The sequence below is a fragment of the Venturia canescens genome, chromosome 1 (assembly GCF_019457755.1).
Source record: "Venturia canescens isolate UGA chromosome 1, ASM1945775v1, whole genome shotgun sequence".
In the NCBI taxonomy this organism is placed as follows: Eukaryota; Metazoa; Arthropoda; class Insecta; order Hymenoptera; family Ichneumonidae; genus Venturia; species Venturia canescens.
In genome coordinates, this window is record NC_057421.1 from 34,443,819 (window position 1) to 34,462,331 (window position 18,513).

The window sequence follows — 18,513 nt, forward strand, 5'->3', positions numbered from 1 at the left end:
CTTAGGCTTGCACTACACAAGCAGGAGGCCGCAGACTCGTCGTTCATTTCGTTTATTCGCTCGACACCTCTCAGGATCGAGAGCAAAGACGAGGACGCGGTGTTGTTCCCTCTTCCATGCAGAATGCTTTCGAAGTCTTTGCGGAGCTTCCGGGTCGCGAGTCCACTTTCTCGTGACAAAGGATAATGGCGCGGTGGCACTTTTCTTTTTCTTATCTTTTTTCTCTTCACTCGCTCCTGTGTATTTTCTTATGTACCGAGAGGCTCCGTAGAGTCTCTTGACGAGTATTCATTCGCAAGCTCTGTCTTCTGCTGCTCCACGTAGCCATGTCTATATCGATATATACATAGATGATTGATAAATATTCTCGTGGTTTACTCCGAAGTGTATAATCGAGATTCGAGCGTGACTGCTCCTTTCTCGCCCCGAAAGCCTCTCACTATTTATAACAGTGCCAGAGCCATTGTATCTGGTGCAGCAGTAGAAAACTACGTGGTGAAGCAGAGTATCCAGGTTACGAGGGACATGCACAAGGCATTAAAAATATCGCAAACTAGACATTTTCATCTTTCATTTCAAAAGTCTGTTCTTCACTGTTTCTTTACTCCTAATAGCGAGCACATCGGAGTATTCTTTCATCACGTATCCCTTCGTTGTTTGTATTTCGTTGTGAGGAAGATTCGCAAAGTTTATGTTCTCGAATGGGGCCTGACCTGAATAATTTTAAAAAACACGCTACTGACATCAATATTTCTCGATAAAAATGAAATATTTTTATGGAAATAATGTAAAATATTACGAAGTTTTGATGCATTAACAAAAATTGGCGAACTGACTCTTTCTTTTTGCTCCACTCTTTTTCAAAAGTTGTCCAAGTTTTTTCATCAATAAAATCGTAGATCCGACGGGAATATTAAATATGAGTGATTATTTGACAGTGATTTGTGTCTTGTTTCAGGCCAGTCGATCCGCCGCGTCTCGGTCCCGACGAGAGACGCTGGAAGTTCGCGGCTACCGGTGAACCAGCGGGGAGTACAAGATCACCGGAAGTCGTAATTATCACGTTCGTGTGCGCGTAGACAGGCCGCGAAGAAAAAATCGCTGTATATAGTGGAAGTTGAGGGAAGACGTAAAGTTAAGAGGAGCAGAAGCGAGTAGGAAAAAATGGCGAGGCAACAGACAACGGATCGCAATATACCTCATTTGAGAGACATCTTTGGTTTCGGTAACAAATGGGAGAACGGTAGATCCCATCAGTCCGAAGAGAAAGCTCCGGGTCACGACAGCGCGATATCCGTCGGCTCGACTTCCGGCGAGGAAGAGAGCCCGAAGAACAGCAAGAAGAAGAAGTCCCGTCGCCGCGACAACAGCAAAACTCTCACGGAGAGTGACGTCAAACATCTCGAGCGTCATTTGTCGATGAAAAAAACGATCAGAAAAAAAATCATGCGGGATTTGCAGCAGGCATTCGTTGAAGATCCAAATGAATTTAGAGTCGACGATATTCCACATGAACAACTCAAAGCTGAAATCAACATACAGAGCCTTAGCTTCGGTACACCCTCGCAAAAGCAGGGACGCACGCGTGGCAATGCCGAGAGCACGTTCCTCGATATGCTACGTGCCGGTGGTGGTAAGTTTCATTTTCATCTCCGGTTTGTCCACTTCTTTTGCTTTCGCTACAGAAAAACTTTGCGAGCACGTGACAAACCTTTTTCCGGAATACGATTTCAATTTGGACGACTCACTTATTGTGAAACTCATTCGGCAGAATATAACAATCGTCCTCTTTACCGCTCTACTCAAAAACGACGCTGCTCCGAACAGCCCCACTCTCAAATTTGCAAAATCAATACAATAACGCAACATGTTTCCTCTTTTGTCATTAATAATCTGTGTTATCCGCCTAGACATGTTGAAGAGTAGCGACCTTATTTGTGCATAAAATAAAAATCTTTAGAGTGGACACGTTATCGAGTAGATTTGTAAGAGTCGAGTTGTGTTGCAGCAAGTCAACAATTCTACTTTCAGTAAATGCATTCAACAACAGTTCTTCTCTAAATACATGTTTAAAGAGTAGAGTTTTTATCGAGTAGAGCTGCGATGAGTATGATTACACATAGCTTAACAACTCTATCGGTAGCCATTCTCGATAACAACTCCGCTCCTTAATAACTGCGGATCTACGTAGAGATCGTCTATCCTCCTTAACATATCTACTTCGGTGTGATATTTAATCCCCGATATCATCTCTACTCGTGATGATTTCAGAACACATCTCATCGTGAGTAGGGATATCGAAGATGATGGATTATAGATGAGTGGACGTAGAATTGTCATGAATTTCGGAGTAAAGATTTTAGCAGCAGAGTCGTTTTTGAGTAGAGGCGTAAAGAGGATGGTTCTTATTCTGCCAGTCATTCGACGATTCATTATCAGTGATTTAGTTTTCAATGGGTATTCAATTAAAATCGTTATTTTTTAATGTGATCATCACCAATAAAGTTCCTTCGGTAAATTATTTGAGATTTTTCACTGTCAAATTTGAACCGCTATACCGTATCCGAAGTTGGTTTACTCCTCCTGTTCCTATGACTTCAATCATAGCTTTGAATGATTAACTAGAAGAATTCATTGATTTCCAGGTTTCGAGAAGGGAGCAGCAACTGATGGTGATCGAGATTCTGGACACGGTGGTTCGCCGACGAGAGAAGTTCCCAGTGCACAGGATACCGACGACGAATCCAGTTATCCCTACGACAGTCACACGGCGACACCGTCGAAGAAAGGCAGTAATTTCTGGAGGCGTTTTACAATGAAGAACCGCAATAAGCGGTAAACCGCGGGGGCGAGACACACCTTTCCCAACCTTTTTCTCTCTTGCTCCCTCCCCTCGCCGTTCCGTACATGTACTCGCGAGAATTAACCGAGGCACCGAATACTTAATTAAACAAATGTTCTCTCTTCCCTGGCCCTTATCCCATGACTCTACCAACGTAGTTCTGGAGCAGAGCTCACGACTGTGATATACGTAAAAAAAGAAAGAAAAACATCTTCCCATCCTCGATTGTTAGACGCACAATTGATTTCTTATTTTTTTCTCTTATTTCCAATGCTCGACGTTTCGCTGCATCTCGTTATTTGTAATACGGCCCCATCAATTTCCTTGCAACAATCTAACCAACGAATACGATTTCATTATCAATTTCTACATCGGACCAAATTGTGACAGGTACAACATTTTTGTATCTCAAATGATTTTATACTCGCATATCCATTCTGTTGATCAACAGAATTATCGAATAATCATTAAACGAATGTGTCAACTTTTTTGGACTTCGTATTTATCAAGCGTTTTGGACATGAGATTTTTCTAATCAAATACTTCGTTCATTACACTCAAACGTTCGTCTCTTGGCAGTGGCTCTAAAGACGTTTTTGACATGAGCATCCTTTTTTTGTGGGGAAAAAAATGTATCAAAAATCTACAAGAGTCAAATCACGTGGTCAAAGTTCGTATGACGATGAATGAATCAATGTTCTGTTCTCAAAAATCGTTTGTACATTCATTCACCATGTTGTCAAATCGTTGCAATATTGAATTTTTCACTTCAACTGAAAAATACTATAGAATTTTGGACTTGTCATTCCTGGCGTAATTTGCCAATCCTCTATGTCCAAACTATTTGAACTTTGGAGACCACCTTGGCAAAAAAAGAGTGATGAACAATTATCTGGACCAATACTTTCATAAGATATTTAATGGAAAATTACAAAATGGGCGAAAGAGACTGGAAAACTTTCAAGAATGAACCATTCCGATCATTACTTCGTGGACAGACAATTAAGTCCGTTATAATTGATGTGTTTTTCCAACATCATTGAAAAATGTATGCAAATATGTCTACACGAAAATTTGATTTGTTCATTACATAGATATCGTAATGAAAATATATTCATTCTTTATGATTTTCGTAAATCCAGCAATCTACCAAACTCTATCATTTCTTACGTGCAATTCGACGAACAAAAGAAAAGGACTCATCACAACTAAGAGTGAAACGTTAAAAATTAAATATGCGCGATCGTTATCTGCTTTGGTTATATATTTGTTTTGTCGTAACATACTTAATTAGCATTAGCTAGTCAACTTTCAAGTGATGTGTGACACGCTGATAGAATTATCCATGAAGCGATTATTATATATGCATACATAGGTATGTGTATGTGTGCGCATCGAATTACGTCGAAAGATTACTTGCATCGATCACCATGTGAAGTTTGCGAAGAGGAAAAAGCTACAACTATCAATTTTTAAAGTGTTCTCAAGAACACTTTGATCAATGCAATGTGACTGTACGATTTTCGCTGAAGCATATATCGTTCCTACTTTCGAAATACTGCAAAAGGAGAACAAAAAAGAAACAAACGCACGATCTACACCGGCACGTACAATGTTCGAGTGTTCGAAAGTCCAATTTTTTGGATTCTTATTTTATTTCCTTTTCAATTGCCCCATAACATTAAGATACCTGTTTTAAGTTGTAAATTAGTTTTTAAACGATGTGTAATATTAATAAGTGTATTATATACGACAATCTTCACTGTATGTAGGCAATATACATTGGAATAAATCATTCTTCCAGATACGCGAGCACCACTTTACTATAGTTTTATTCAACGATTTTAGATGTGGATTTACATAGGATTTACAATGGAGCTTAAAAAAAGTTTGACTTTTTATAAAAAAAAATACAGCCAGCCTTTGATACCAAGAAGTTTTTTCGCTTATACATGGAATTGTAGTTTGATTTTTGATGAATGTTATTCTATTCGTTGGTGAATTTGGGTGCTCGTTTCTCGACAAAAGCACTCATACCTTCCTTCCTATCAGCCTGGAAATAATCGAAACATAGAAGAATAATAACAGAAACGCATGAATTATTGGTAAAAAAAACAAAGCTTTTGTAAGAATTTTAAGGTCCTCATTTATAGATTAGCTCACCGTAGCAAAAGTTGCATGAAAAGCTCTTTTTTCATAGTGAAGACCTTCTCTCAGTGTTGTTTCGTAAGCTGGAAAGACATAAATACAAAAAATGACATGTGTTGTTGCATGGTTCAGAACTTTCATCAAATAACTGAGAATCATAAGTCACCTGTATTTACGGACTCCTTGGCAATGGCAACGATCAATTGAGAATGAGAGGCAATCTTTTCACCGAGCTTCACAGCTTCGGCAACTAATTGATCAGCCGGGAAAACTTTGCTCACCAAACCTTTGAATCATAAGAAAAAAAAATTTTTTTAAGAAAGCAAACTAGTAATGTAACAGGTCATGGACGATCGTTTTTGAATATTTTTTCTTTCATGATTTTTCGGAATAAGGCCAAATAGATAACAGAGTTAAAAATATAATGCACGAATAATGAATAAACCATGAAAATAACCGAGATAATTTAAACATTTCGCGGTTCTGACTTCATTTTATTCTACCTCAATTTTGTTAGGTCGTCTTTTTGAACAAATCATAAGTCTGACATTATTTTTAGTGCCGTACGGATGGAAAGACAAAAAATTACCAGATTTTTCGGCTTCTTGTGCCGTGATTTGGTTTCCAGTGAGTACAATTTCCATTGCTTTGCTCTTTCCTACAACTCTTGTGAGTCTTTGAGTACCTCCAGCACCGGGAATCGTTCCAATGGCAATTTCAGGCTGACCGAATTTCGCTTTGTCACCAGCATAAATGATGTCACATAACATTGCCAATTCGCAACCACCGCCGAGCTGCAGAAATATATTTTCTTGATTCATTCTCATTTTTTGGTCGATATGAATTAATAAATAAAATAGGGGCGTACAGCGTAACCATTGACTGCAGCTATCACTGGTTTCTTGGCCTTTCCAAGCTCGTTCCAATGTTCCAAGAAGTTTCCTTTGACCGTACCAGAGAAAGTGTGGTTCAACATTTCTTTAATGTCAGCACCTGAAAACAAAACGATGAATTGAACTTATTTATCAAAAATCACGAGAGCAATTGTAAATATAATAATGAAACGTCAAAACACACGTGCGGATGAATTTTTTCATAAAAATGTTGGAGACTCTTCATAGCTGTTTCAAGTGCATTCCCCATTGGATATAAAAATGAACGGACTAACGACGTTATGTGTCAAAAAATATCGATAAAAATCATAAGTTAAAAATCCCGAAATGAACGAAGTCAAAATCAATTTTTGTACCAGCTGCAAAGGCTTTTTCACTGCCAGTTAAAACAACAGCACCAACGCTTTCGTCCCCATCGAATTCCTTGACCGCCTGGTTAACTTCGATCATCAATTTGTCGCATAAGGCATTCAAGGCCTTTGGTCTGTTGAGAGTTATGAGTCCAACATTTTTCTTCTCTCCAACTTTTTCGATTTTGATAAACTCATAATTCGTTGTTTGACCTGTGGGATAAAAAGTCGTTCTATTAATTGATTATGTTAAAGTGTTCCCTTAGACATGTATTCATTATTGAATTAAAATTTCAATAGCCAATAGTTCGCATTATCACGATATTCGTTTCATTTAAAAATCTAGCATTCTTCTTTTTCGATTTTCAAACGGATTTCAGTAACGAAATACAACAAAAAATACAGCTAGCAGTAGAAAATATGGTAAAACGATTCGAATAAGTGAGAATGGTAAAGAATTTGATTAAAAATTCTTTATCAACTGAACGATTACAAATTATTGATGAATAATTCCGTTACAATATTTTGCACAAGATTTTTACTCAAGAAATCAATAATCATATTGCTGGTCGTGCCAGCAACAATTACCTGATTTATTCGTATTGCGTTACAAAAAACTTTTAAGAATATCGAGTTTTCTACGAAAGCGAATGGAGCCGGCTCCTATCATGTGGCTTCTAGATCGATCGAAGTCCAATTTTGTGCTCCAATAAATCATCCACGCAGCCAAGCGTCGTAATTTTTCCTTCGCGTTATTTTGTGAGGCTAGAGAATCAATGTTTACTTACAAGAATAGAATTTAATGGTATGCCCAAATTGTCTCGATTGTTGAGGCACACGGCTGATGAGAATGCGAACGATCTGTGAAGTTGCCATGTTGAAGACCGGTCGATCGATATGGACTGACGAGAAAAATATCTCTCCAGACAATATTCCACGAGGATCGTAACGCTGTCGGTAAGGCTGGAGGGGGAACTTGCTTCAGTGTGTCCCAGCGAGGAGAGCATGTGTAACGAACACCGCCATGGATATCCAAGAGTGGGGATATTTCAATGTACAGTAGCAGCGCTCAAGTGCTCCATTCCCCTGAGAATATGACGATAGGACACTTCATTAAAGAAATAATTCAATCTCCACGCTGAGGATGTGATTATAGCTTCGACGCGTTCTCACTTCGTTGCTTAAAATTCATTCTAAATAAACATAAAATGATCATTTCAGTTGAATTACCATTTCTTCAATTGTTTATGCGCGTAAGGTTTTAACCATTGAAAAAAATCGCTGGACAATACGAGAAAATTAAGGTTTTCTAACGTGAAATAAAGATTGAAGTCTATCGTGATGCTTGAAAAGATTTCTGAAGTATTTTTTTTTGTACCAATGAGGATATTCAACTTCGGGTCAACTTCGAGCAGGATTCAACTGTATTGAGAAATAAATACTTACGAGGCCCAAACTCTGGCGCTCTCTAGCGACGGAATGACTTTGCCCACGTCATCGACAAATATTATTAAAATATATTACAATTAAAATTATCATCGCTCGCTTCTTATCTCTCGGTGATTTTACCATACATTTGGCTGCTTATTGTTAGCTTGAAAACTATACAGAAAGACACATGTGTTAATATCGTTCAATAAAAACTTTGACTTTTATCAATCAAATTTTTTCGATGATACAGAAAAAGTAGCTTTGAAAAAAAAGCGCACTGTATACTTTGCTAATCCCATTCATACAAATATTAATCCATAAAATTGTTAAAATTGATTTTATAGTCACTGAAATGAAACTAATGAAAATATGCAAAATTGTGACTGAATTTATTGAATAAAGTAGTTTTTGTAATTGAGAAAAAAAATTCTCGATACCAAAATTCTTGTTAGTTTTGAATAGCTTTGAACCTTTTTATCGCCCGCAGTCAAATTTACGTTCGATTTTAAAATTATTATAACGAGTGATTAAAAACGCACTGTTTCAATTTTGGCAATCAAGGTTTTGTATTGTTCAAACAAAAACTTATTTTTTTCCAGTTACATATGGTTTTCCCTGAATTTATCGTTCTTGATTACTCGGACTCTGCGTACGAAAATGTTTTCTCTTGATAGCTTCATTGATAAATTTTTAGCCACAAAAAAAAACAATTCAATGTTCAAACAAAAATCTGAAGCTGAATGGTTCGTTAATCGTCAAGAGGAACGGATGGAGGGTTGAAGACTAAAATTTCAGAAAGATGTTTACGATCGACTACGAGGTGGGAGGAAGCCTGGACAGGTAAAACACGTTGCCGCACGAGATCTCCGATCCGAAGAAGGATGAACTTGAATCAACTTTCAGTTCACGGACGTTCTTCCCACTGGAACGTCTTTCAGTATATAACAATGAAGACTCCGCCCATGTTTCTGTATTCTCTTCTGCTAGTTCTGATTTATTCTGACGAACATCAAACCGGTATTACGATTTCATGAATTTTGGGAAATATGTCTGAAGTGTCTGAACAATGAACATACTTTGACAGTAAATTGATGGAAAACGTGCGACATATCCTCACAAATTTCCACTAACACTGAAAATATATAAATAATCGATTTTTTACACTCCTACAATTTATTAATAGTCGATTTTTTCATGCAGAAGAAATATGGGAACAGGACCTCTCGAAAGAAATGGAAATTGGAGCATCCACCGAAGGATATGACAGTGTCGCACTCCGATGTGGAGTTGAGAACATGATCATTGAACTCGTAACTACGCAAGATTTCTCCGGCGTTATTTACACTCAGGGCAGTTTCCATTCAAAAAAATCACCGTGCTTCCTCGATCCTAAACATGGACGTAATTTTACTCTGAACATCCCACTGGATAAGTGTGATACAATAAAGGTAATATTTTCACGTATATCCCATTAAAATGATCTTATAAATATAACTATTGTTCAAATTAAATTGAGTGTATCACTCTTCTTTTTTGTTTCTATGTATAAATCTGATTGTTGGAAAGAGATTTGCTGCTTATCAATAAAGAAAGTTCCTGATGAATATTCCACGGATGATCATTTTTATGAATATTTTATTTTATTTTATTTCTAAATTGGGATATTCGTAAATGACTAAACAATACCGATAAACGTACTAAATGTATTATTGATTTAAAGATAATTCGAAAAGAAAAAAAGCGGTGGCTAAATTTTTCATTTTCTACAGAAAAACAGGCAAAGTTATTTGGATGGATTGATAAAAAGTTCCAAGATTAGAAAACACTTTTTTTACTGTTTTATTAAAAAAAAAAGACACGCAAAAACGTGGGAAATTATATTTGACATTGAAAAATAGACGCAGACACAACTCGTTGATTATACAAAATTCGTCAATATTATATTTTTACAATCTCTCGTATAAGCTCGTCAATATTTTTTTTTTTTTTTTGGAGAATTCCATAAAGATTAAAGCTACACACTTTTGATGTGTTTTTTTACTTGCTGCGAAAAGCTTCTAGTAAAAAGTAATTGTTGTACGACCGGTTAAGGAATAGGGAATGCTTACCTAGGTGATTCGAATGTTGTGACACTAATTCATTATTCTAGAATGGCGAAAAGTTTAGCAATGTACTGATCATCCAACACGATGACGAGCTCGTTACCCCAGGTGATGCGGCTTTCGCACTAGAATGTGATTTCACGAAACCCCGTGAATTAACTGTATCGGCTGATTTACCTGGAACAACAGAGAGGTTTGTTTTGTTAACCTAAAGCATTTTTAGGGAAAAATGTGAGAAAAAAATGCTAAACAAATGTTTACGTTTGCCATAGAGAGATTACATCTGTATAATTTACAATTATATTAATTGATGTCATTTGAGTTGAAATATTCTTCAATTTAAATAAAATATGAACAATGTTAAATAGCTTTACCGGTTCCTCGAATGATTTTTTGACGTTTCTCCATCGATATGGGGAAATTTATTTCAGGCCGATGAAATCCAGCATAGCTCTGATCGATGCAGATCCTGGACGTGATCGAGCAAAGAAAGCAGCTTACATCGAGAGTCAAACTGAAGAGGTTGTTTTCAAGCCTGATACTATCAGAAAGAAAAAGGACGAATTGTAAGACTAAAGTTATCGCTTCGAGTGCAGTGTGAATATGACTTACGTATTTGTAACATTGTGTAATAAACGCTTATCTCCGTATTATGGTCTTGAAATTTTTAAATCATCTCCATTATCGATTAGACATTACATAATTAAAAAACTATCATACATATTTTGCGGACAAGCGTTGGTTGACGCTGTTTTAAAGCATGACACAGCGGAATGGAATATTACAGAAATATTCAAGATAATCTGCTAAACTGAAAAAATTATCATATCGAATCGAAACGAATTTGTTCGATAACAATACAATTTTCGTTTTTATTTATTCCTCCGAATTTTAATTTTCTATCAATGTCTATACTACGGAAATTTTGTAATTTATAGAATTTGTGAATATAAAGAATGTTTCTTTTAAGGTGATCGATCGATAAAAATCCTGTAACACGGTTTTTATAGCGACCAGCTTGATATTTCAAAGAAAATATGGGTTATTGTAATTTTATTAAAGAACAAGGCGTAACTTATTTTTCTTTGAAAATCAGATGTCCGAGTAAACCGTGTAACCACTTTTTAGCTATTATTTAATAATTAGTGAACTCTCATTTCAACGATTAGTGAGAATCGAGCGGACAATTGAGCTTGGTCAGCATAGTTTAAATGCCAAGTTGATTGTTCATGATAACGAGTCAACGAATTTTGATTTATTTGTAATTCGATGCAGTTTAAAAAAGGGTAGAGGCCAGGAAAAAATCCTTACGAGTTATCAAACTTGCGTGTACAGCACGATAAACATCCCCACCACGAGATGAGATTTTATGTATAAATAAGACGCGCTATGAAATCGTATCATCGCGAGTTGTGCAAAGCAGTCGTAAAGAAATGGCCACCAACAAATTTAAGGGAACTTCACCGTACGCAAAACCGGCCCCGCAGCCACATCATACGGATTATCTTTACAAAGGGTAAAAATTGATATTCATTGGATTTGCCGATTGGTCGATTTTTCCAATGTTTGCTTCATTTATCTGGTCGTTTTAAAATGATCTTTAATTCTTCTTTCGTTTCAGATATTTGAACGATTTAGCTCTAAAATGCGAGAGCGATGCACCAATTATCAAAGTTGCTCTTTTCGGAGTTGGTCGTGCCGGCACCATTCACTTGGCTTCGATACAAAGCAACCCACGAGTCAAGCTACTCTATATCGTCGATGACATGGAGAGTAAATTCGCTCAGATGAAAAAGTACTGGCACTTGGATGGTGTTACTTTGATGACGAGTAAACAGGCTGATCGAGTTTTCAAAGACGCTAGGTAAAGATATTCCGTTACAATCTATGAGAAAACTCCTCTTTACGTTTAATATTAACTCGTTCATGGTTTTCAGTAGGAAAGTTCATTGTTTAAGTCATCTTGAAATTCAGTCACTTTTGAAACGTTACAAGTATCGATTTTCAGTAACAATAAGATCAAGAAACCGTCATCAGATTATTTAAAGTTTTGGCAAATTAACAGATTTCATCGTTATGTGGAATTAGTGGGTTTTTTTTTCAATACTGTTATAATTTTGATAATGCGGTTTTCTAAATCAGATCTTGCGGATCGTTCGTATGTTGTGGTAAGAAAGATTAAACAATTTTTTTCAACTTTAAACTTCTGCAATCCGGTTCGGAAAGGATATTTGCAAAGTAATAGTTTCTGCAAAATCAACGAACTTGGTGTATACAGCGAGAACTTGAATCGTTTGAATGTTATCGTAGTTTTGCAAATCAGTAGACGAAAAGAAACTTCGATTGGCTTTAAAATAAAGTTTGACGATCTTTTTGCAGCGTTGACGTAGTGGTGGTCTCGTCACCAACTTACACTCACGAGGGTATCGTCACAAAAGCTCTTGAGGCGAAGAAAGCAGTATTTTGTGAGAAACCGATAGCCGAAAATCCAAGCAATACACTCAGATGTTACGAGGCAGCGAAGAAAGTTGGCAAAGTGCTGTTTTCCGCGTTCAATAGACGCTTCGATCCAAGTTACAGCGCGGTACGGGACAGAGTTCGCAAGGGTGAGGTCGGTCATGTGCACACCATCAAAACAACGTCCCGTGATTCGCCTTTGCCAACGATCGACTATCTTTCTCATTCTGGAGGCATTTTTCATGACTGCATGGTCCACGACATCGATATGATCACATGGGTCCTCGGAGAATATCCTATCAAGGTGAGAAAAATATGAATGTACGATTGAGGAGCGATATTCATTGAAACAAATACCAAGATCAATCCCCAAAACTTTTTCATAATTGGGAGCGCCCAGGTTTTCCAAGAATCAAAAATTTTATCGACAATTTACAAAAGTTCTTCATCATATTACCAGCAAGATGTGAAAAACGTTGTCTGTATCTTTTGCTGAATTTTAATGGCACTTCTGACATGAATTCCAGGTGACAGCTCAAGCTGTAGCTAATATACCGGAGATAAAAGCTATCAATGATTTTGATACGGTTGTCGCAACGATGCTATTTCCATCGGGATCAATAGGAATAATCGATCTCTCACGAAATTCGAGTTACGGTTACGACCAGCGACTCGAAGTATTTGGGCCGAAGGGTATGGTGCGAGCAGATAACGAGCAACCGATTCACTGTGTATCGACAATGCTCGATCTTGATGGTCCGAAGCAGGCGCCAATCTGGTATTCCTTCGCTAGCCGTTTCATGAGAGCCTACAGAGCTGAATTTGACCACTTCCTGGACGTTGCTCTCGGTAAATGCGAATCCATGGTGATGCCGAAGGAAACCATGGCGGTTACGAAAATAGCATCGGCGATTGAAGAGGCTGCGCGTTCCGCCAAAGTTGTTGAGTTGAAATGGGCCCCGGGCGAACTTCCTCCTCAACAGTGATAATCCAAAGGGCTCTTATTCGGAGTATAACTAAAAGAAATTTGATTTGGCATGAGGATACAAAAATCTCATGTCCCTTGTAACATGTTCGTTTTTCGATTAAAAAGGTGAATGAAAAAGAAGCAACTTTTTCTGACGCTGTTAACGGTACAAAGTATATTGTAATTTTCATTTCTTACGGTCGTTCATTCAATTTAATAGTTCGTCTTGATTCACACAATTCATCGACCAGTAATTCGTTAGTAATCTCGAGTATGTATCATGAAAAGTCCATGATACAAAGCGAGCATTCTTAATCTCGTATAATTATTTACAAAACGAATTGTATTTGAGGGAGGAACAATTGTTTTTCACTTTTCGCCGTTCCTCTAACGAGTATAAGACGCCGAAAATACGTGATATTTCATGGTCTCATTTTTTATCTGATGCCCGTTTTTATTTTTACATATAGTTATATACCGCTATTGTTTAGATGATTTATTTTTTTGAAATTCATTCATGAGTATACCACCGTTCGCTTTTTATGCCCAAGATATTCGCTATGATCATAAAACAGAAAAGTTGATTCAATATGTTATAAAGTTAATTCTTTGAGCACTGACAAATCTTTGGATCAGCTGCTTATGGTAGCATCGGACCAGCTGTGGCGGAAGTGAGCACCTGAACAGCAGGGAGATCTTTTTTTCGAAAGTAAATTTTACGAAGGCTTGAAAAAAAATCATTTTTTCAAAAATTCTCGGAACTAGATTTGTTCCGAAACACTTTTAACGTCGCAACAAAAATATTATGATCAATATATTACAAAATAGTGATAACTCTCTAATATGTGGCATTTCAAGTGCATTTCTTTCTGTACATTAGCGAATTCATGTCTGATTTTTTCCTTATTTTCAAACAGTTTCAAATAGTTTTCTGTTTGTTTTTTTAGACCCCTCTTTTGTTCATTCACTGATCAGTATGTGCAATCGATTTCCCTCTGTTGCTTCTCCCTGCCTTTTGTTACAAAATTTATGAAATCCAGTATACGTAAAAAGACAAAAGAATTGGTAAAATTCAAGAAAAACCGCAATAACTCGTTGTCTCTTTTTGGTCCTAATCCTCAAAGTAAAGTCACTTAAGGTTGTGTTACTTAACGCCTTACATATTTTAGTCTTTACTCGACGATCTTACGGAATTCTCCATAATCTTCGTTTCATGTTTTACGTTATTTTCAGTGATTTAGTTTTTTTTTCTGCTTTTCAATCACCCGCGAAGCCACCTTTTTATATTTCAATGAATAATCCGATCAGTCTATTTAGTACTTTAAAGATTTTGCGTAGAGCGCTGCAGTTGCTTGTATACTGTCTCCGTTACAACGTCGCAATTCCGCAATCACTGTTTCACGCGGAAAGCCAAGATTTACGATTTCTTTGACTGTTGCTTCCGTGAAAGGATCGTTATTTGTTATGGTACTTTGAGGTGTTCCTGATGTATTGGCAGTGCTCGATGATATCGACTCTCCACTCGAGTTAGTTGCGCTTTGCCCGTCTGTAAAAATATGGCAAAGGTCGATCAATCACTCGAAGCTCGCAGAGAACAACTGTCTTCGTCATTTGTGCGATTGTGCAAAAAATATTGAAAAATTCTATTGCAGAATGATCTGTGTCCAGGCAATGAGGAGTGGATAAGAATCGTGACAACGTCACGTCGAAGCATGAACGTTATGATAACGTAAAACATTTTTAAGATAACGTAAACATTTATAATGACGCAACAAATCGAAGGCATTTGATAAAATTCAATTATTTTAAATCTCTTTTTTCGTTCTCCAGACTCGAAATAAATTTGCACTATTCAGCTTATTTCATGCTCAATAAAAAATAAAAGATGATGTTGATTCCTTTTTTGGATTCAAGCTTCAATTGTATGAAAAAAAACGAAGATTTTGGTAAATAGGAAATACAAATTTTGATATTACTAATTTTGACAGTGAATTTTTAAAACGATAGTGTCGTGTCGATAGTGTGTTGGATAAGGAAAGACGGGAAAGCCTGGACAGATACATACTTACCCTGCTGCTGCCTCAATTTTTTAGCTTCTCTGGCACTATCCTCGAGTGCTCTTTGGTAGTCTCTGTCATCGAGAGAAGCTTCGTTATTGCCACTGAGTCTTGCACATTCTGGTAACTCACCTGAAAGAGAAACGTGATTTGATCCCTCGTTAGTAAGGATTAAAGAAAATATTCACGCACCACAGTTGGGTTAAAATTGTGCACACCTTCTGCCAAAAATGATGTTTCAGTTCCCGTAGTACCGATCGTCAATACATTCTTTTTTAAATCTATGCAACATTGGTGCCGCTTCAACATATCGAGGCCGAGTAGCATGTCCATCGGTTGCTCCTCGAGTACGCTAAACGACGTAGTCAAGTGATCACTACCGATCTGTATTTGCACCATGTGAATTCGTCCGATGATTTTTTGTACACCTACACCCTTGGCAACTCCCGCCCACCTTGTGTCGACCAGTCTCATGATATGACATCGTTCAGCACAAGCAGCTGACATTATCGTCGTTTGTGCCCCTAAATGAAAGATGATAATGCCAATAATAGATTAAGTGAAAAAAAAATGGCGCAGAGGATTGAAAAATCAGAAAAAACGCAAATATTTTGAATCGACGAAAATAGATTCGTGTTCGCCGCGCATCTCTTTTTCCCTACTCCAGTTTTATCTTGTTCAGTGTAACAACCTCATGCAGAGAATCGGATTTTTTTACTGTCTGCGTCTCATGCGCGAAGAAAGTCTAAAAATAAATACAATGTAGGCGACACTTTCGTGTACTGCAACTGTTCAAGGTGAACACTTGTTCATTTGCTCACAAATAAAAATTTAAAAAGATGTTTTGACTAGGAAAAAGTAACAATGACAACGCCAGAAGTACTTTGATTTATTTTTATGTCGCCAAATATGCGTTTGTTAATTACCTGAATCGATAAATGCTTTCACAGGAAATCCATTGACTTTGCAATTGATATAGAGCATAACAACTGTGCCGAAAGTCTCGGGATTATATTCCATAGCTGCCTCCATATTTGCTTCTATATTTTTTTGTTTTATCTCATCGGCGATTAGTCTCTGAGCCTCTGTGTCAAACGGATCCGCATTCATCATTCTCAATCTTTGTACCTGACGTTCTTCTCTCACTTTTATCTGTTCCTGCAGTACTGTAGAAAATTTCTCTGCAATAATGCAAGTCTTTTATTATTCATGATAGAGTGAAGATTCAAAACTCGACGCAGAAAAAGACTTAAAAATCGATGTTAATCATTGTAAAAGTTATCTTGAAGGAAGTATCAGATTTCTGTTGGTATCCTCATTGTGTAGTTTTTTGCAGTATGCGTTTTTCATATTTCTGAATATAATTGGATTATGCCAGCTTTTGGTGTGATAAATAAATTGATATTTAATTAAATAATTAAGTATTGCAAGTAGTTTGCCAGAACTAAACAAAAAAAAATCAAAGAGCCATATTGAAAAACAAACCTAGATTCCCAGACAGTAGAGCATCTGCAAGTCGCGGATTATTTTGTTTGAGCAATGCCAGCTGATGAGGATTTGCCAGGAACATGTCTCTAATCATTGCTGGATCATCCTCATCCCGAGGATTTTGAGCTCTCTGTGGTGTTATAGTACTGGGACCCTGTGATCTGGTACTACTGGATGCAGATTCAGGCACTCTGATAGAGCTGAAGTCAAGCAGTGGCAGAGCTGAAATCAATCGCTGTATTAACATTTTTCAAAAGCGACAAAGATGCTGTAGAATACTCTCAGTACTTATGCAATACTTTTTGGAGATAAAAAATTTTTCGCATGAGTGCATAAAAGTTTTGTGGAAATTTTCATTTAAAGGTGATCGAATCAAAGTAATTTTTGTTGAAGGCTAAAACTTTTGTTGCGTTAATTTCAGTTTGTAAGAGTTTAGTTTGTCAGATACTGCAACCCATTTATTTTATGAGAAATTTTTTTTTTAATCAAGTCATAAGATCTACAAAATGGTAACGATAGTAAATGGAATAATGGATTCAATTTTATCAACGTTTTGTAATGATGTACAATTGGAAAGAAGGGATTACAGTCGAGCGGACCTCCGTTGAGCGGTTGTTGAATATTCATGTCAGCTCCGCTCTGGTGCATGTGTTGCAATATGATAACGTCGCCGTCCCGAATGCCATGATCTTTCAAAGATTTATTGTCATCCATCAAGGGTCTTCCATTGAAAGCGATGACGATTTCATGAGCAGGTACACCACTCTCAATTTCACAGAATGCCTTGAAATTTTCGAGCTCCAATTCTTCGCTGACATCGAGAACAAATATATCGTCCCCGAGTGTGGTAACTGTCACTTTCATTTTGAATACAATATTCTGTCCACTTTTTGGATCTTAGTCTCAAGTTTCTCCGTATTTTGAGGAATAAAAAAAAGAATATTAAAAGAAATGATTTTCTGAGACGAATCAGAGGCCGGCAATGAACAAAATAGAAAAAAAATTTGGATATGGAATTATAACGAGCGTCGGTTAGCGACGTTAGCCACTATACAAAGAACCTACAGAACTTTACGATTTACGATGCAATACGACTTCGAAAACGAGACGTGAAATTTGCTTGTTTACCGAGAATTTTATTTGCGGACGACCGAAAATGGATTGCACGAGAATAAAAAACAAAGGGTAAGGGGGATAGAATGATAAACAGTTTTTGGCTGTGTACTCGTATGTGTGAATGCGATGTAAACACCAACACAATCTTGTTCAGTGAAAAATATTTTTCAGCGTTTACTAACTAAAGTACAAGCTGACTGAAGTTGCTGAAGTTGACGTTCAGCCAAAGAACGCCAAGTTCAGCTCATATGCGATTAATCGTTATCCACTCTCTTGAAGGTGGTCAATATTTCAGCGACTTTTATTGCTTTTGGCAAGGAGACTATAGGGAAGGAGTCCAATCTCCGTATTGGGCGCCTGTTAGAAAAACGTCCGTGAAAATGTCGGGAACCCGGGTTCGAGGAACGGCCACTCGCGTCGCATTGTCGTTTGTGTACGGATATATATAGTAATAAAATCAATGTCGTTGGTGAAACTGACCGCCATGGCGGCGGAATCGTGGATTTAAAGAGCTTTCGCGCCTGTCAAAAATTGTTGAATCAACGATTATGAGTGCTCGTAATCGAAATTAACTAATATGTATTGTAATAATATTCTCCAGCAACGTAAAACCCTGTGCTTTACACATTCCAAATATCAGCTTATCTCCCCTCGTATGTCGC

General features: G+C 37.2%; 5 protein-coding genes across 11 annotated transcripts in view; 3 read left to right on the plus strand and 2 right to left on the minus strand.

Moving 5' to 3' along the window:
- LOC122411743 (uncharacterized) overlaps window positions 1-4,649 on the plus strand; it is a 49,257-nt gene extending 44,608 nt beyond the window's left edge. For 3 of the 4 annotated variants that reach the window (XM_043420818.1, XM_043420817.1, XM_043420819.1), the window contains 2 exons: window positions 959-1,633; window positions 2,646-4,649. In XM_043420818.1, coding sequence (XP_043276753.1) covers window positions 1,165-1,633; window positions 2,646-2,839 — 663 coding nt within the window. In that variant the 5' untranslated portion in view covers window positions 959-1,164 and the 3' untranslated portion in view covers window positions 2,840-4,649. Of the gene's footprint in view, window positions 1-958; window positions 1,634-2,645 lie in introns of those variants that run through there. The other variant, XM_043420813.1, reaches the window with a different exon arrangement.
- Echs1 (Enoyl-CoA hydratase, short chain 1) lies at window positions 4,648-10,279 on the minus strand. Of its 2 annotated transcripts, XM_043420941.1 has the most exons (9): window positions 10,141-10,279; window positions 9,773-9,943; window positions 7,022-7,319; window positions 6,240-6,446; window positions 5,859-5,983; window positions 5,580-5,784; window positions 5,157-5,276; window positions 5,006-5,073; window positions 4,648-4,895 (listed from the first exon to the last, which is right to left on the minus strand). In XM_043420941.1, the coding sequence occupies exons 3-9, from the start codon at window positions 7,107-7,109 to the stop codon at window positions 4,830-4,832; spliced, it is 879 nt and encodes a 292-aa protein (XP_043276876.1). In that variant the 5' UTR covers window positions 7,110-7,319; window positions 9,773-9,943; window positions 10,141-10,279; the 3' UTR covers window positions 4,648-4,829. The 2 variants fall into 2 exon arrangements, with proteins under 2 accessions (XP_043276876.1, XP_043276885.1); XM_043420950.1 differs by lacking the exons at window positions 9,773-9,943; window positions 10,141-10,279 and adding an exon at window positions 7,680-7,829.
- On the plus strand, window positions 8,509-10,450 carry LOC122411887 (uncharacterized). Of its 2 annotated transcripts, none has more exons than XM_043420966.1 (4): window positions 8,509-8,681; window positions 8,865-9,112; window positions 9,814-9,959; window positions 10,198-10,450. In XM_043420966.1, exons 1-4 carry the CDS (start codon window positions 8,546-8,548, stop codon window positions 10,334-10,336), a joined length of 669 nt encoding a protein of 222 aa, XP_043276901.1. In that variant the 5' UTR covers window positions 8,509-8,545; the 3' UTR covers window positions 10,337-10,450. The 2 variants fall into 2 exon arrangements, with proteins under 2 accessions (XP_043276901.1, XP_043276906.1); XM_043420971.1 differs by having other exon boundaries at window positions 8,509-8,764; window positions 10,198-10,449.
- Window positions 10,451-11,131: 681 nt separating this feature from the next.
- LOC122411860 (myo-inositol 2-dehydrogenase-like) lies at window positions 11,132-13,359 on the plus strand. Its single transcript, XM_043420929.1, has 4 exons — window positions 11,132-11,282; window positions 11,388-11,630; window positions 12,146-12,527; window positions 12,751-13,359. Exons 1-4 carry the CDS (start codon window positions 11,200-11,202, stop codon window positions 13,207-13,209), a joined length of 1,167 nt encoding a protein of 388 aa, XP_043276864.1. The 5' UTR covers window positions 11,132-11,199; the 3' UTR covers window positions 13,210-13,359.
- On the minus strand, window positions 13,351-18,041 carry rngo (DNA damage inducible 1 homolog rngo). Of its 2 annotated transcripts, none has more exons than XM_043420904.1 (6): window positions 17,335-18,041; window positions 16,733-16,957; window positions 16,174-16,428; window positions 15,466-15,771; window positions 15,260-15,379; window positions 13,351-14,736 (listed from the first exon to the last, which is right to left on the minus strand). In XM_043420904.1, exons 1-6 carry the CDS (start codon window positions 17,597-17,599, stop codon window positions 14,504-14,506), a joined length of 1,404 nt encoding a protein of 467 aa, XP_043276839.1. In that variant the 5' UTR covers window positions 17,600-18,041; the 3' UTR covers window positions 13,351-14,503. The 2 variants fall into 2 exon arrangements, with proteins under 2 accessions (XP_043276839.1, XP_043276830.1); XM_043420895.1 differs by having other exon boundaries at window positions 17,323-18,041.
- Window positions 18,042-18,513: the final 472 nt, after the last annotated feature.

Bases quoted from the DNA above. Each gene is read 5' to 3' on its own strand.
- Echs1 (XM_043420941.1), bottom strand. From the start codon at position 7,109: ATGGCAACTTCACAGATCGTTCGCATTCTCATCAGCCGTGTGCCTCAA. The intron at 5,277-5,579 runs GTAATTTTTTGT...TATGATTCAAAG, and splicing joins ACAAGAAGCCGAAAAATCTG to GTTTGGTGAGCAAAGTTTTC. The intron at 5,074-5,156 runs GTGACTTATGAT...ATGTCTTTCCAG, and splicing joins CAAGGAGTCCGTAAATACAG to CTTACGAAACAACACTGAGA.
- LOC122411887 (XM_043420966.1), top strand. From the start codon at position 8,546: ATGAACTTGAATCAACTTTCAGTTCACGGACGTTCTTCCCACTGGAAC. The intron at 8,682-8,864 runs GTATTACGATTT...TTTTTCATGCAG, and splicing joins TTCTGACGAACATCAAACCG to AAGAAATATGGGAACAGGAC. The intron at 9,960-10,197 runs GTTTGTTTTGTT...AATTTATTTCAG, and splicing joins TTACCTGGAACAACAGAGAG to GCCGATGAAATCCAGCATAG.
- LOC122411860 (XM_043420929.1), top strand. From the start codon at position 11,200: ATGGCCACCAACAAATTTAAGGGAACTTCACCGTACGCAAAACCGGCC. The intron at 11,631-12,145 runs GTAAAGATATTC...ATCTTTTTGCAG, and splicing joins CGAGTTTTCAAAGACGCTAG to CGTTGACGTAGTGGTGGTCT. The intron at 12,528-12,750 runs GTGAGAAAAATA...CATGAATTCCAG, and splicing joins TCGGAGAATATCCTATCAAG to GTGACAGCTCAAGCTGTAGC.
- rngo (XM_043420895.1), bottom strand. From the start codon at position 17,599: ATGAAAGTGACAGTTACCACACTCGGGGACGATATATTTGTTCTCGAT. The intron at 16,429-16,732 runs GTTTGTTTTTCA...GCATTATTGCAG, and splicing joins TCTACTGTCTGGGAATCTAG to AGAAATTTTCTACAGTACTG. The intron at 14,737-15,259 runs GTAAGTATGTAT...ATATTTTTACAG, and splicing joins AAAATTGAGGCAGCAGCAGG to ACGGGCAAAGCGCAACTAAC.